This window comes from Cottoperca gobio, chromosome 17, assembly GCF_900634415.1.
Source record: "Cottoperca gobio chromosome 17, fCotGob3.1, whole genome shotgun sequence".
Lineage (NCBI taxonomy): Eukaryota > Metazoa > Chordata > Actinopteri > Perciformes > Bovichtidae > Cottoperca > Cottoperca gobio.
In genome coordinates, this window is record NC_041371.1 from 2922273 (window position 1) to 2936833 (window position 14561).

A 14561-nucleotide genomic window follows, 5' to 3' on the forward strand; every position below is an offset into this window, starting at 1 on the left:
AGGGTTTCTTGTGCACCTGTTTCTTTCCTAAGTGATGATGTTTCATTAAGTGGAGTAATAAAACAAATGATATCACTGCTTAGCAAAAATAAATGAACCCTGTGAAAGAAACTCCTAATAGCTATATCACTGGATTTATTAAAGCCTGAATTACTTTTAAAATGAGTCCTAGCAATCCTAATCTCTGCCTAATCCTATCATTTTAAATGTAAACTCAAACCCTCACATTAAATCCGTTCAGTAACAAAGTATACATGAAACATGTCTTCACTTTTACTCACGAGGACTCATCTAAATGCTGCAGTAGCTGTATTGATTGTATCTGCATCGTTTTCAATCAGTGTGTTGATGTTAGCATCTGTTGTCTGGTCCTCCGTGTGCGTGTCACGTTGCTTAGCTGCGCGCCAAACATTACCCACGCTGACCACAGCGGGGCGCCAGACTGCAACGGTGGCCGTCCATGCTCCTCTGGTGCCTTCAGGTACCGCTCGTAAACTCCTGCATCAAAAGTTTGAAGTCTCAGGTGCGATTTTCTTCCTAAATGAGAAGGTTTTTAAGTTACACTCACTTTTTATTAGGCATTTCTTTGATGTTCCACTTGCATAGGGATATATTTTTTGACTTTTTCAATAAGCTGAAGAACTGTATTCACAACAATGTTAAAAGTACTTGAAGCTACTTGAACTACCTAAAACTAGCTAAAAAGACAATAGACTGCACATCTGTCATGGAGCCTAATGGATGTGTATATTAACTTGTATTTTAAAGCAGCTGTAAATGTATCCAGCCTGCATTGTTTATTCGGTAGCCATGTGATTAAACTCTTAGATAAACACTTGCAGCAGCTGTTCTCTCTTTAGAACTAACGAGATTTCTTATAAATAAAGGCAACACAGACTGATTCAACTAGAAGTTAAATTGAGATTAGAGATGCAACCATTAATAATTTACTTTATTTTATAATTTACATCATAAAATAAAGGCTAATTATAAACTTCGCTCTCTGTCCCCTAAATGCAACACCATTCCTACTTTCCATACTGATATCCCGGACATTTATAATTATATAATATATAATCATTATACCCCGTCATTAATGGGTTAAAGTTTTTTTCTCAGGGGTGTAAACTCGACAAACGTGGCAAGAAAATCTCTGTTTCATTTTCACCTAAATCTGTTTGAGAAACATTTCTGGGAAGAAAATAGAGCAGTGGTTGAAGACCAGGCTTCTTTTACAGTGGAATTTGGTCACGAAACAATATGGAAACTGAACACACTCACTAGTGTGTATTACTTTTAAACACGGATATATATATTTAGATTTCTCCTCATGATACTGACGGAAACATTTTACTCATATTTGAAATAGTTTAAGCCTTTGTCGTGCATGTTGGACGTTCTTATCTGGCACCCAACAGTCCGGTTCGCACTTGAACGCACCATATGACTGAGCATAGAGAGACGGGGGATTGGGAACGAGAGAGAGGGAAGGAGGGAGAGAGAGAAGCTAAACAGGTGGTCTGAAAACACAGAAAACAATGTCGTCCGGCGGGGAGAAGCGGAAAGACCTTTAGTCCTCGCTTCTTTAAAGGAATACCAGGACAGCCGCAGAGCCGAACAAACAAAAACAAAAACCCCCATGGTCCTTTTTTATTTCCACACGGATTCCTCCTCCTCCTCCTCCTCTTCTTCTCGGTTTCACTCCGAATCCGGGCAAGATCTCGGATACTAAACCATGAAAGTCACGGTATGTTTTGGCAGGACCCGGGTGGTGGTGCCATGCGGGGATGGAAATATTAAAGTCCGCACACTCATCCAGCAGGCTGTCATGAGATATAAGAAGGCTATCGCCAAGGTGAGTGGTCGCTACTTTGTTTTCTTGCGGCTTTTGTTTTCCTGGAAACAATGTTGCGACGTCCTGTGCAGGCGCACTCAACATGGCGCTAACTTGAAATAAATGCAAAGCAGAGGGAACCGAGGGTGCCTGTTTCTGTTGTCTTACGCTCGTGTTGCACAGTTTGTTCAGTTCACGTGCACACATACTCTGCATGCGCGTGTAATTCGCCCAGTGTGTTGCTGCTTTCAAAGAAAGGCGCACCGCCATTGTGAGCCTTGTGTTTGTAAACCCACGAAAGTTCTCCTGGGTTTCTAACTGTGGCACTGAACAAAGCAGTCCGTGGTAGAGTTGTACTTTTCTGACACACACTCATATATGCACACACACGTTTGTAGACTTCGTAACCCAGTTGTAAGACATCAGTCCATGCCTCTGAAAGTTGCCAGGAGAGATTAGCCTACTAGCAAGTTAGCCAGCAGGCTTCAAGCTGCAGTCTGAGGCGTTCAGGCTCAGGTTCAGAGTAACGGAGCCTTAATTAACTACAGGAAAGTCTTAGCAGCTTTAGTCTATACTATGTAGTGTCTATCACAAAGAAACATCAACAGTTTCCCTTTGTTCGACTTGTAATGAACTCATTACGATGACCGGGAGGGTTAGCTGGAGTTAACCAATGATGCTTCAAATGCAAGAGGAGGAAGAGCAAGAGCACGGGCCTTTTTTGAGAAGTTCTGTTACAATACAGTTTGAGTAAATGCAGAATTTCTACCTGCCTGCAGCTGCATGGCTGTCTGAGGCACCAGGCCCTGCAGGAGAGGGAGGGAAACTGCAGTGCCCAGCTCCAGCTGACTGGAGGAGGCATGGACCTGACACATTAATCTTGGAGATAAGAGGGGAACCTAAGAAAACGTGTAGCCTGGTGTCAGGGTTGCAGCAGATAACCTGTGAACCAGCTCAGGGCTTTTATGTGCAAGGTTGGGTTAGATACGAGGAGACTGGGGGGTACAGGAGCAGTATAAACATCCTTATATATGTTCCTCAATCCTAGAAGTTATTGCTTATTCAACCATAATTCAATGGAACTCACTATATATTTAGCTTAGCCAAAAAAAAGTACAGTACATTTAGGACAGGTTAGATTCACAATTGGTTGTTGTGCAGCCTTCGTATAAGGTACAACTATGTGAAGGCAGCTAGTCAAGATTCATACATAATTAATGCTTTGCTCTTCCATGTGCTAACTTCAAGGCAGTCTCTTATTGTTGTAATGCTAGTGACCTAGAAGTCAAACTGTATCCTTCGCTCCTTTCTGTGAATAATTCAGTGTGAGCAGAATATCTCCGCGTGGCTGAGAGGCAGGTAAACAGCTGCTCGTAGTGAACCCTGCTGAACCTCTCCCTCCACTTTGCTTGTGTAGAGACGACACTAACTCTACTTTCACTTAATTAGGATTTTGGTTGGTCCAATTTTGAAAGATGGGGGAAAATAAGTTTGTCCTTATTGTGTGTGTGTGTGTGTGTGTGTGTGTGTGTGATGAGGCCACACACTGTATTCTCATTCTGTCTTCTTCTAGCTTTAGCTCCTCATGAACTTCTCACCCACAACAAAAAGATCCAGCCTGTAAATACAACACCCGTCATGTGATCACCTCAGATCTGCGTTTAGTGCTCTCGTCCCACGCTGCCCGTATTTCATCGGGCAGACGTTGGGCATTTTCCGTGTCTCCAGAAAGTATTTCGGTCTCCGATGTTGTGTTGAAGATCAGCCCCCCACATTAAAGTGTGTTTTAGTGTTTGTGTGAACCTTCTTGTAACTTCCCCTGTCATTAGAGCGGAAAGCTTCCTGCAGAAAAGAAAAGCTGGTCCACTTCTGATATCTGAGGAATTAGAAAGACACAAGGACGAGACGCTCTGTACTAAACTGTCACAGAACCCTTCCTGGACTTGAGAGAGGGAACCTTCTTGCTTGCTTCAAAGTCTCTGAACGTCTTCGAGAAGTAAAACGGTGTCTGATTATCCTCCTGCAGTTTTTTCCTTCCACAGATCATAGGGTGGATTCGCACCAATTTGACTAAGTGTGGCAAGCGTTTAAAATGACAGCCGTGGCTGGAAAACCGTCTGGTAGTTTAGTGCTCCAAACCCACAAGTGACTGAAGCGTTGGCATGTCAGAAGAAGAACCATGAGATGCGTCTCTTTTTTCCCCCTAAAGCTCAGAAACCTCCAAGGGGATATCGGGTATCTGGATTGTTGTGCAGGGCTATTGTGTACATGTTTCACCTATTTGACACGACTTTGTCCTGTCGCAGATAACCGGAGCAGGGGTCTAACTCGGTAAGTGGTTTTCTTTGTAACCACGTCGTGGAAAAAAGGGCTACGTTGTGCTTATTTACGCCAAACTTCAAGATCTGATTAACACGTTAGGACTTCCCTTTCTATATTTCCCCAGAGCCAGCAAATCAGTTTTTCTTTCCTAACCAAACATACTCATGTTCATAACATAATGAAATATAGTTATAGTTCCAACGGCAGATGTTTGTCATTTATCAAACTTGTAATTTCACAGGTTGGGTAAAACAAAAAGCAATAATCCAAAGATAACCAAGTTCAATGTGTATTGAGAACATCATCACATTTGAGCAGCTCTGACTCCAATCTGTCAGCTTTAATCGTGTCCTGTTGTCATTTCCATGTGCTGCAGTGTGCTCAAGATATTATTCCATTCATTGCACAAATGACTGTTATTAATTAGTGTGCAGAAGCCTTTGATGGCAGAGTGGGCCGGGAGATAAGCAGGCCTACGTGTTGCCAGAGTTAACCGTTACTGCGATGCAGCAATGTGCCACATCTTCAAAGGAAGAGCTGCTACTTTTCAAGTTGGCCCCATTTAAGTATAAAAGAGTGACATAATTGCATACATGAGAGGGACATTAAAGTCTCCTAAAGAGGTGGGAGGTGCCTTAACTCCAACATCGTTCCTCTACTGTCACCCTTGTTTGTGTGAAGTGAATCTGTTTACCGCAGCTGCCAAGACACCATATCGGATTCCATTTTGACTGATGCGTGGTAGGAACAATGTACAGGTGGGAGGACCCTTGAGCAATACTGTACTTGAGTATAATCTTGTTTACCTTGCCACACAGAAATAAAACAAGCGCCCCTTGAGCGTGCACGTTATTCTCTGTTTATACTATCTCCGGTTTTCTTGCTAGCAATGCAAAGATGATTTTATCGTGAGGGGATTTCCTGGTTTTACATGGTGGTGTTATTATGTCCTATAAACGGTAGTTCTCGTTCTATGCATGGGGCGTATTCATACCAGGCATATTGTATTCCAACTCCTGAATGTTTACTTGTGCCTCTTAGTTTTAGAGCAGTATCCAAGAGTCTGTTGACAAATGGTCTGCGCAAAATGAACTGAAGGTTACTTTCTCATTTCCATTATGATTGGAGCTAAAGATGTGCGATTGAACCGTTGGGGGTAGGTGCACTAGGTTTACCTCGTGTCGGGTCGTGAGCTCAAATAATTTTACAGTTCGTCTGTTTGATCCTCATGTCACCAGGCTGTACCAGCCGGGGGTTCCTGCTTCCAAAACGGGCACAGTGCAGGATTAAAAGCTTCACCGATGATCCCCGGGCCGCTGACTTTGCCCTGGACCAAACTACTGTGAAAAATGTCCTAAAACATGACCTGGCACAGCATTTCATTTCCTAAAGGAGTCGGCTAAAGAGGCGCCGGAATGAACTTGTGTGTGTGTATGTGTGTGTGTGTGAGTGTGTGCAAAGGCTTCATATCTGCTTTAAAACAGATGCATACAGAGTCAAAGTGTTCATCCTATCTCCTAAAAACATTTAGCAAATAACATTGAATGCAAAAATGAAGAAGTTATATAAAGTTACAGACATTGCATGTTTTCCTTTCGGACATTTGATGACGTTGGCATTACCGTGTTTCCCACAGAGCTTCTTTGCTGCGCTGTGCATTTCTTGTTTTGTTGTTGCAACTTAATAACGCTGTTTCAAGTGAGCTGTCATCCTCACTAGTGTTTGACATCATTAAGTTGATGTAGAAGACACTTTCTCCCTTTGCCAGCAGGGTTTTCCCAAGAGGAGCGGGAACATGGCACGGAGTCATTAGCAGAGATGCTGCTCGTGCCTGTTAATGCAGAGAGAGAGGGATGTGTAGAAGGAGGCTGTAACGTGCTGACTGCACAGTTCTCACATGAAGGGAAGACCAGTGCTCTCCTTTTAATTTGCATTTGGGAGGTTGAGCTCACGCTGTTATTCAGAAGAGTTTACAGTAAGAGATATAATGACATTCTTTAAATTGTCAGTAATGGAAGAGACTTGTGTTTACAAAAGGATCAAAGCATCGACCTGACAGGAGATTAAAGAGTGTATCTGCAAACTCACTATGTGATTGGAGGACACACACACACACACACACACACACACACGTACGTGTATATATGAGTATAAGGAGTCTTCAAACATTCAGCTCAGAATCCGTTTCCACCTCCTGAACTTTTCTGTGTCTTCACTTCATCGTCACTTTTGTGTAACACCACAAATGCCTTTTCGGAAAAACTATCCAACAGTGTGTGTGTCAATATTCCCATTTACGATTCATCACGTCTCCTCCCCCTCTGTCACCATATGGTGCCGTTTGAGTTCGGCCATTTGTAACGGATGCAAACACTTTTTCCTTTAGACATTCAGATGAACACGTTTGTTTGAAGCATGCAGAACCCTTTACACTCGACTCCCTCAATACTTGAAACATTTAAGTCTAAAGTTTTCGCTTGGTTGACTCCTGAACAAATGAATAAGACTTGTAAGTTGCTTATGAAGACTCGACTTGGACTTCACTGACTTGACAGATTTTTTTGTGAATGATCCCTCGTGTTAAACATCACGAGAGATGAAATGGTAAAGATGGTCTTTTAATGTGACACATTGTAAACTGAACTTTTGACCATGATTGGGGGGGGCAACAAACCCATCGTTAATGAGAGTCCAGATCAGAAGACTTAATGACACAGAGAGCTTAAGTGGTTTACAGAGTGCTATGAAAACAGATTACTTGAACTCTGGCATGGATCCAGTCAGCGGAGCATTGGCACCCCAACCATGTGCACCAAAGCTGGCTACATATGGCTCTGCATCCCCCAGCAGGCCCCCAGCAGGCCCCCAGCAGGCCCCCAACACACACACACACACACACACACACACACACACACACACACACACACACACACACACACACACACACACACACACACACACACACACACACACACACACACACACACACACACACACACAGCCTATTTTGGGTGATGGATCCTTCAGAAATTATCACCAGCACTTGAAGTTCTTTTGATGAGTGCCTGCATCACAGGGTGGTGTTTTTGAGGTCATGTCCCCCCCACCCCCTTCGGTTCAGCTGTAGACTTTCTTCCATAAACAGAGGAAGCTCCTGAATGTAAACTGCTGCAGGGAAAACGGATCAAGAAGCTTATAAAACGTTTTTAGATCCGCACTGCTCGACGCTCGTGTTCTTTCTCCAACTCTTGTCGAGCGGGCCTTTCAGCTGGAAGACATCGTTTATTTATGAAAGAGATTTTTAGCGTGTCTTCCAGAAGTGTGTGTGTGTGTGTGTGTGTGTGTGTGTATACAGTCCTTGTAGAAGCACGTGTGTTAAAATGACTTGACTTTGATGACTTGTATTTTCAATGCGAGTCTTGTTAAAGTAGCGCTACACAAACAAAAATACAGATCTACTTTGTTCACGTTGTGGAACATGCGACACCATAAAACATCTGGCACGACCTTGTTTATTGACGTTATTAGCAATGTGAGTGATCGCTTGCAGAACAGTGTCATTACTTGTGCTGAGAACACTGCGTTGTATTCATCTCTGTGCTCTGTTCCAGTCTGCTCAGGTGGAATTCACTCCGCAGTTTTGTGGTTTTGAGCCACAGCAACATTTAAATCTTCTCAACTGATAGTTATACTAAGCTGGCCGAGCATAACCGAGCAGTCATCAACTTTCACCCACAATAAACACGGAGCTCCCAGACATTGTCTCGCAGGAACAATGTTCTCTGTGGACGCACAAGAACGGAAAGTCTTTACTCATAAACTGCTAATGTATCAGGATAAAATGTGTCTGGGAAAACTCAAAAGGTTATTTTTGTTATTACCTTTGTAATGAATTAACCGTTTGGTCCATGAAATCTCCAGCTAAAGTTATTAAATGTACTATCTTCTTAATGTTTTAAATCACAATATAGAAATAAAATCACAATATTGATGACCTTGTAACTACTAACAAATGAGAGTTTTAAATAAATAATCATTATTAATGTGGATTAACTGGGTAAACGTAAATAATACAGTCGGGTACATTCAGACAGTGAACTTTAATGTCATGCAGCTTTTAAAACGAGGACTAATGACGCATTACATTATTACGACATTCAAAATCTAAAATGATATAAAGTCTCGTATCGAATCAAATGTTGTTTTTATGGCCCGATATCACAAATGCAGCATACGACGCCCTCTGCATCAAGAAAAAACTACGATATCGATATAATATTGATTTATTGCACAGCTCTGCAGTCGACCAGTGTATTAATGCATCTAGTCATTTCAGTGGTACGTGATTAAACATCAATACCACGATGTACGAAGGCTCCATATACTTCTCAAATGCATAAAATACAAGTATATCAGAATTATTTCTTAAAATGTAAAACAAACCTCTGGGTTTAACCCACCTTTATTGAAAGAGATGATGTAATTACCTCAAACACGCTTGAATGAACTGTTACCTAATCCTTTTGTTTGTTAGAGAAGGTCACAGGTGTTATCAGAATATGTTTTTTATATTAAGTAATGTCCATAATTATCACAATATATTTGTTAAATATTCTCAATTTATTGTTTTGCGACCAAAATGATTTTTCCGCCTTTTGCATCCATTAAAAAGGATTCATTACATCCATCAAACACCCTATTGAGGAGCCCCCCCCTGGTAGTGTCAGCTAAATGTAACATGAATGTGCACTTGTTTTCAGCAGGCCTTGTTCACAGGCCGGAGTGTCCCTTGTCCACCCAGCGGACAGACACTGACTGAAATGTCAAGGACTCGCTGTGTGTGCAGCGCGGAGCACAGGGAGAGGATTGTGTGTGTGTGTGTGTGTGTGTGTGTGTGTGTGTGTGTGTGTGTGTGTGTGAGAGGAATGTCAGGACACTGAACAAACAGCAGCTCAGATGTACTGTGTCCCTCAGTGCAGCCGTACGCAGGCTGGAGATGTGATCCAGTCTATTCTCACCGAACTGAGACTCTCTTCCTGGATGCTGGATTATTATGTTCCCGCTGACGTTCCTGCGAGATTCTTCCAGCCAGAGTCTTCAAATGTCATTTTTCTTTTATTACACAGCCTGTTGTTCCCACACAGATGTTAATTGCCAGCAGCTAAACGACAAACTTAGTGGCATAGTGATGCGAAAAAACTAACAAAGTGCAAAGCTCAGGCCAACAAACATGTTCTCCACGTGGAAACCAGAAGGCCTTTCGAGGGGACGCAGGTCCTTTACTATTGGCATAGCTAAGATTTTTGAAACGCGGTGATACTCTGAGACGAGTGTGAGGTTCAGCCTGGACACAGAAAACCACACACACACATTAGCATCACCCAAATGATTTATGAGTGTAGATTAATGACGTCCCTTGAAATTGAATTCAGTACTTAGGCTGATGAGGCTTTGTCTGCTAAATATAGGACGGGCAGGGCGAGTTCTCTGCCTTTGACGGATGATTATTGGCCTTTGGGCAGAGAACGGGGCCTTGAACTTCACTCTTCATCTGTGGGACGTCTCTCCCTTCTGTCTGCTCGGGGGTCTTGGTGGCTCCGGGTTTAGATCAGTGTTCAGAGTGTTTTCACCTGCTCAGACTCCTGGTGTTGAAACTGAACTAAGTGATTGGTTGATTAATCAGTTAGTAAATCAAAAGCCAAAAATAACATTTCATCTATCAAATGTGCTACTTTTCTGTGGGTTTAATTTAATGAATAAAGACGGCTGTAGTTTTACACTGAAATGGCGTCGCTGGTGTGTTTATTTCTGCCCCTCGGGGTTAAATGACAGGCTGATTTTATGATAGATGAAAGAAAGGCTTTGATTCATGGCCGCCTCCGCTATTCTGAGCCTTCAGTCTCTCCTGGGTGTGTTTTTGACGTGGCTGGTCTGCACTTGTCAGAATGCAGCCTGCACAGTGGTTTCAATATTCACAGTACACACACACACACACACACACACACACACACACACACACGCTGCCCAACAGGAAACTCTGCTTTCTGACTGACCAGCTGATGATGCAACGCTCTCGATCTCCCTCATGGCTCGAGAAACACGTTTCCCTATTGATGCATGTTACTCGTGTAGACTTTGGCATGTTTACCTTCTGATCCGAAGTCTGTAAACTTTGTGTCCCGAGTGCTACTACACACACGTAATGTTGACTGATGTAAGAACCGCTTACATGGTGCATGTGTGTGTTTGTGTTGCCACGTTTCTGCCTGTCACACAAAAGTGAAACAAAGTGTCGGACCACGTCTTTCTTTCTGCAGCTCGCAGCAGGATCTGCAACAAAACTGAAGCTGCATGTTGGAGAAACTGTGTAAAATAGAAATATATAAACTTTATTTAAATGTGCACCATGCTTTCTTATGTGTTCTGTGCAGCTTCCCCCCTGCTAAACATTAAATTAGAGTTCTACACATGCTACTGGTGTTACTGCGGAATTTGCAAAAACATAATGCATTCAATTTTCCATTTTTATGCTTCTTCTAAATGTTAATTTGAAGAATGCAAACAAGAGTGGGAGACGTGTAGAGCTGCAAACATTCAGCAGCGTCTCCCACATCTTGAAGTCGTTCCTGATTCCAAAATTGAGCTTTTCTGGCCATTTTCTTTTAATTTTAAGTTAGGATATTACATAAAACTATGCATTCTGGCGTTGAGTTTAGGTGTTGCTAACGGAGCTCACCTCAGACCAGACGGGATAGATTCAGGAGCGGGTTGCTTTCCTTTCCCTGTCCCTCCATCATGAGGAGGCTGGCAGTCAGACCCTGAATCGTCTAAACGTGTCTGATGGATACTCTGAACTCTCTGACCACCTGACGCAGCTGCAGAGCAGAAGAGCGCTTGCTTTATGGTCCACAAACGGAAGTGAGAGTGCAGAACAGAACACGTACAGTAAATCTGACGGGGAACTGATGTGAGGTTACGTTGTTACCTTCCAGTATAGGAAACATCTGATTTAATTTACTATACAATAAACATTCAGGAATAGTTTTGGAGACAATAGAGCAGAGGCATTTAGCGCTGGTTTGTTTAGACACTTGGCACCAGCAGGGAGTACGAAGATGAAAGAGCCGGCCACAACTGGGTGAAACCAAATATAAGTGTCGACCAAAACAAGGGGAAGAACATCAGTGATGAAAGAACATCTGAGGAAATCGCTGTATGGCGGTTTAGCGGCCATTTAATTACAACTTGGTCCAGGGGAAAACATAAAGAAAAGGATCTGTAAACACAGAACTGTAAAGAATAGAAAGAGGGAAACAAAACACAAGCACTGGTGTGATCGTTTCAACCAATAGCAACCGTGGAGAGACGTAAACTAGTGCAGCCAGTGAGCCTGTTGTTCCTACAGAGCCTGAACACAACACAGGGTTTAGATCTTTGGGGTGTTTTTGGCAAATGTTGTGTTTTGTCTAAGATTCCTTCTGCAACTGGGTTCCTGCATTGCTTGCTTCACAGCAGACTAAAGGACAATAAGACCTGATGTATAGTTGCAGGTATGAAGCAGCATGGACAAAGGGATAAAGAAATGTTTCTCTAACTATTGAATGTTTATGTGTGAAAGTGTTTGCTTGTACAGGCATCCTCGTTCAGTATGAATGAGGTAAACTTGAAGTAAATCAGCTTTTGTAATAAGCAGTGACGGATTCTTAATGCAACTTGAATGCAGCTCGTCACAGTGGTGACAGTCGAGGCAGAAAAAGGCATTGGCTGGATGAAAAGCTTACTGTGTTTGAATGAACTGTGTCAGGTTTGGCCTGGGACTGCTGCCTCTTTTGACATGATCAGACAAGAGTGTGTGTGTGTGTGTGTGTGTGTGTGTGTGTGTGTGTGTGTGTGTGTGTGTGTGTGTGTGTGTGTGTGTGTGTGTGTGTGTGTGTGTGTGTGTGTGTGTGTGTGTGTGTGTGTGTGTGTGTGTGTGTGTGTGTGTGTGTGTGTGTGTGTGTGTGTTGTGTGTAGAGAGCCTAAGTTTGCCCTCTCGCACACATGAATTAGGACACCAAATCCAACACGCCTGGCATTTCAAAGAGGAGGCCATTTGTTGGAAACAAGCGCCCCATTTAGACTTGATCCACGTATTGAACTGTGCCCAGAATCCCTACCCATCTCTCCGAAGCCCGGACTCGTTCTTTTGCACTCGTGTCACTCAAAGTAAAAGCATAAGCATCCGATACATGTAAGCTAAAACGCCAAGAGTCTTTCCTGTGTCAATTCTGAGATTTATCTTTGAAGGAAAGAACAGATGGGCTATTCATAAAGCCCCCAAACAATGGTATCCAAGTCAAATGAAATTGGCAGGGTTTGTGAGAAACACGATAAAGTTTGACAGCTCTTGCTTTGAATCGTCAAAAGTTTCTTTCAACTATGATTACACAATGTGTTGCCTAAATCTAGCCAGACTTTAACAACAGTGACAGATTAATAACATTTAGATGTTACATTTGCCATAGACTAATGCCGTGACGCGCCATGATTTCCTGTTTCTCTACTGGTGAGGTACTCGCGGTGTAACGCTACACAGGTTCAGTTCATCGCCTGGTTTAGGGGTCGCGGTGCGACTTTGGTGCTGCGGAAACGAAACCAAATGCATTTAACTGAACAGATACTCAGTCCTCTTGCTTAGGACCGATAAAGTACCGTACACAGACATGTTGTCCTTTTCCTCATCAGCTACAGTTGGATTTGCTGCTTTTGGATACGAACGTTCTCACTGCTGTGCATCTGTGCATAAACGTTGCAACCGTCTAAGTGTGATTTACATTTAAAGTGAGTGCAGCTTCAAAGTAACATGCCCTACTTATTTCCCAGTTACATGCCCGCTGCAGTCGCCGGCCCTGCTGTGTCACAACAGGGAAGCCTTCCAGGCATTCCCATAGTTGATGCCTGGACTTTTCTGGAGCTCAAACAAACAGCCAGATTCCTTACTGACCACATCTAGCGCACATATACTGAACTACAGCAAGCAGGGCTGCACTGTTGTACTGCTCGTCAACCAACGGGGCTTTGAAGCTTATGACGTTGCATTATTGGTTTTGTAGAGGACACTAGATGGTTGGTTATGTTGCGAACTATCTTGCAGTTTTAGAAAAGGTCTTAAGTCCTCGCCCTCCTGACCGGTTCAGTCACGAAAATCGCTGTGGTCAACTTCTTTCACCAGATGCCGCTTCATCGCTCCTCCTCAGTTCAAAGCTCAGTGGAACCCGGTGTGCGGGGAGGCTTTGTGGGAGCTCGGCATGGAGACAGAGATACTGCAAATACCTCTATCCTCACCATCCACACTCGATGGATGGAAACAGCTTTGCTCCTGCCAAAGATTGTGACAGCTTGTGTCTGAGGCCAGCTGGTTCTCTATAAACAGCAACATGAATTATTGTCTGGTTTTTTGTTTTGATTTACTCCTACTTATTTTTAGAGAGGATTATTCAGCCATTAGAGACGTGCAAAGATAGGTTGGGACTAATTTCGACGTGAACATTATTAACATGTGTAACAGGGAAGTTATTTTTCAGACCTATTCAAGACAAATGTACAAGAAGGCGCCTGAAAGGTTGCCATATATATTCCATGCTTTTGGCTACAGGAATAATGCATTAGAACTTGTCTTTTGTTCTGAATGTGGCGTCTCGGTTCTGTCACCTGCTTTGCAGATCATTTATATCCATGCATGTTGTCTCATTGGACCCGACAGCGTCTGTCTGACCCTGCAGTTTATCCTCTTACATCACCAGTGTTAGGACTTGCAGAGGGTAAACGAGTGCACATACTGTTTCTGTACATGTTTATATGTACACCACTTTGCACGCTTCCAATACACACACATCTAAAGTGGAATTAATTTCACACGATCCTGACAAACAACATTTTAAATCATCCTTTGTTGCACACACAAAGAACATGTTAAACGATCTAAGTTTAGATGGAGATGGAGCCATTTTTAAGATAAAAGCATTCATTCCAAAACACATTGTGGTTCCTTCATCGGGGGAATCCTTTTTATTTTATTTAGTAAAACTCAGTGTGCAGCGATGCATTACAACCACGACTCACTTTTGACCACAATGCCAGATGGATCTTACATACCTACAAGGTTATGACTGTGATTTCATCACAGCTTTCAGAGAGCCAAAGGAAACGATCTCATCTCCTCTCTCGCTGTAACTAACACCCTCCCTAGTTTCTCTCCAGACTCTAGAGGAGGAAACGACTGCAATCTGCTTCTCTGTCTCCCAGTGCTCCAACCTCCCTTCTGCCCACATCCATCTCTACATCCCTGCTCTATTACCTCCCCCCCCACCATCCTCTGAACCCACTTCTTAAAATAAGCCTCTCTATTCCCCCTCTCTCTCTCTCT

General features: G+C 43.0%; 1 protein-coding gene across 5 annotated transcripts in view; it reads left to right on the forward strand.

The window, feature by feature from the left end:
- The first annotated feature begins 1400 nt into the window (after window positions 1-1400).
- LOC115022096 (partitioning defective 3 homolog) overlaps window positions 1401-14561 on the forward strand; it is a 191804-nt gene continuing 178643 nt past the window's right edge. For 3 of the 5 annotated variants that reach the window (XM_029452954.1, XM_029452956.1, XM_029452957.1), the window contains exon 1: window positions 1402-1855. In XM_029452954.1, coding sequence (XP_029308814.1) covers window positions 1736-1855 — 120 coding nt within the window. In that variant the 5' untranslated portion in view covers window positions 1402-1735. Of the gene's footprint in view, window positions 1856-14561 lie in introns of all 5 variants that reach the window. The other 2 variants (XM_029452959.1, XM_029452958.1) reach the window with 2 other exon arrangements.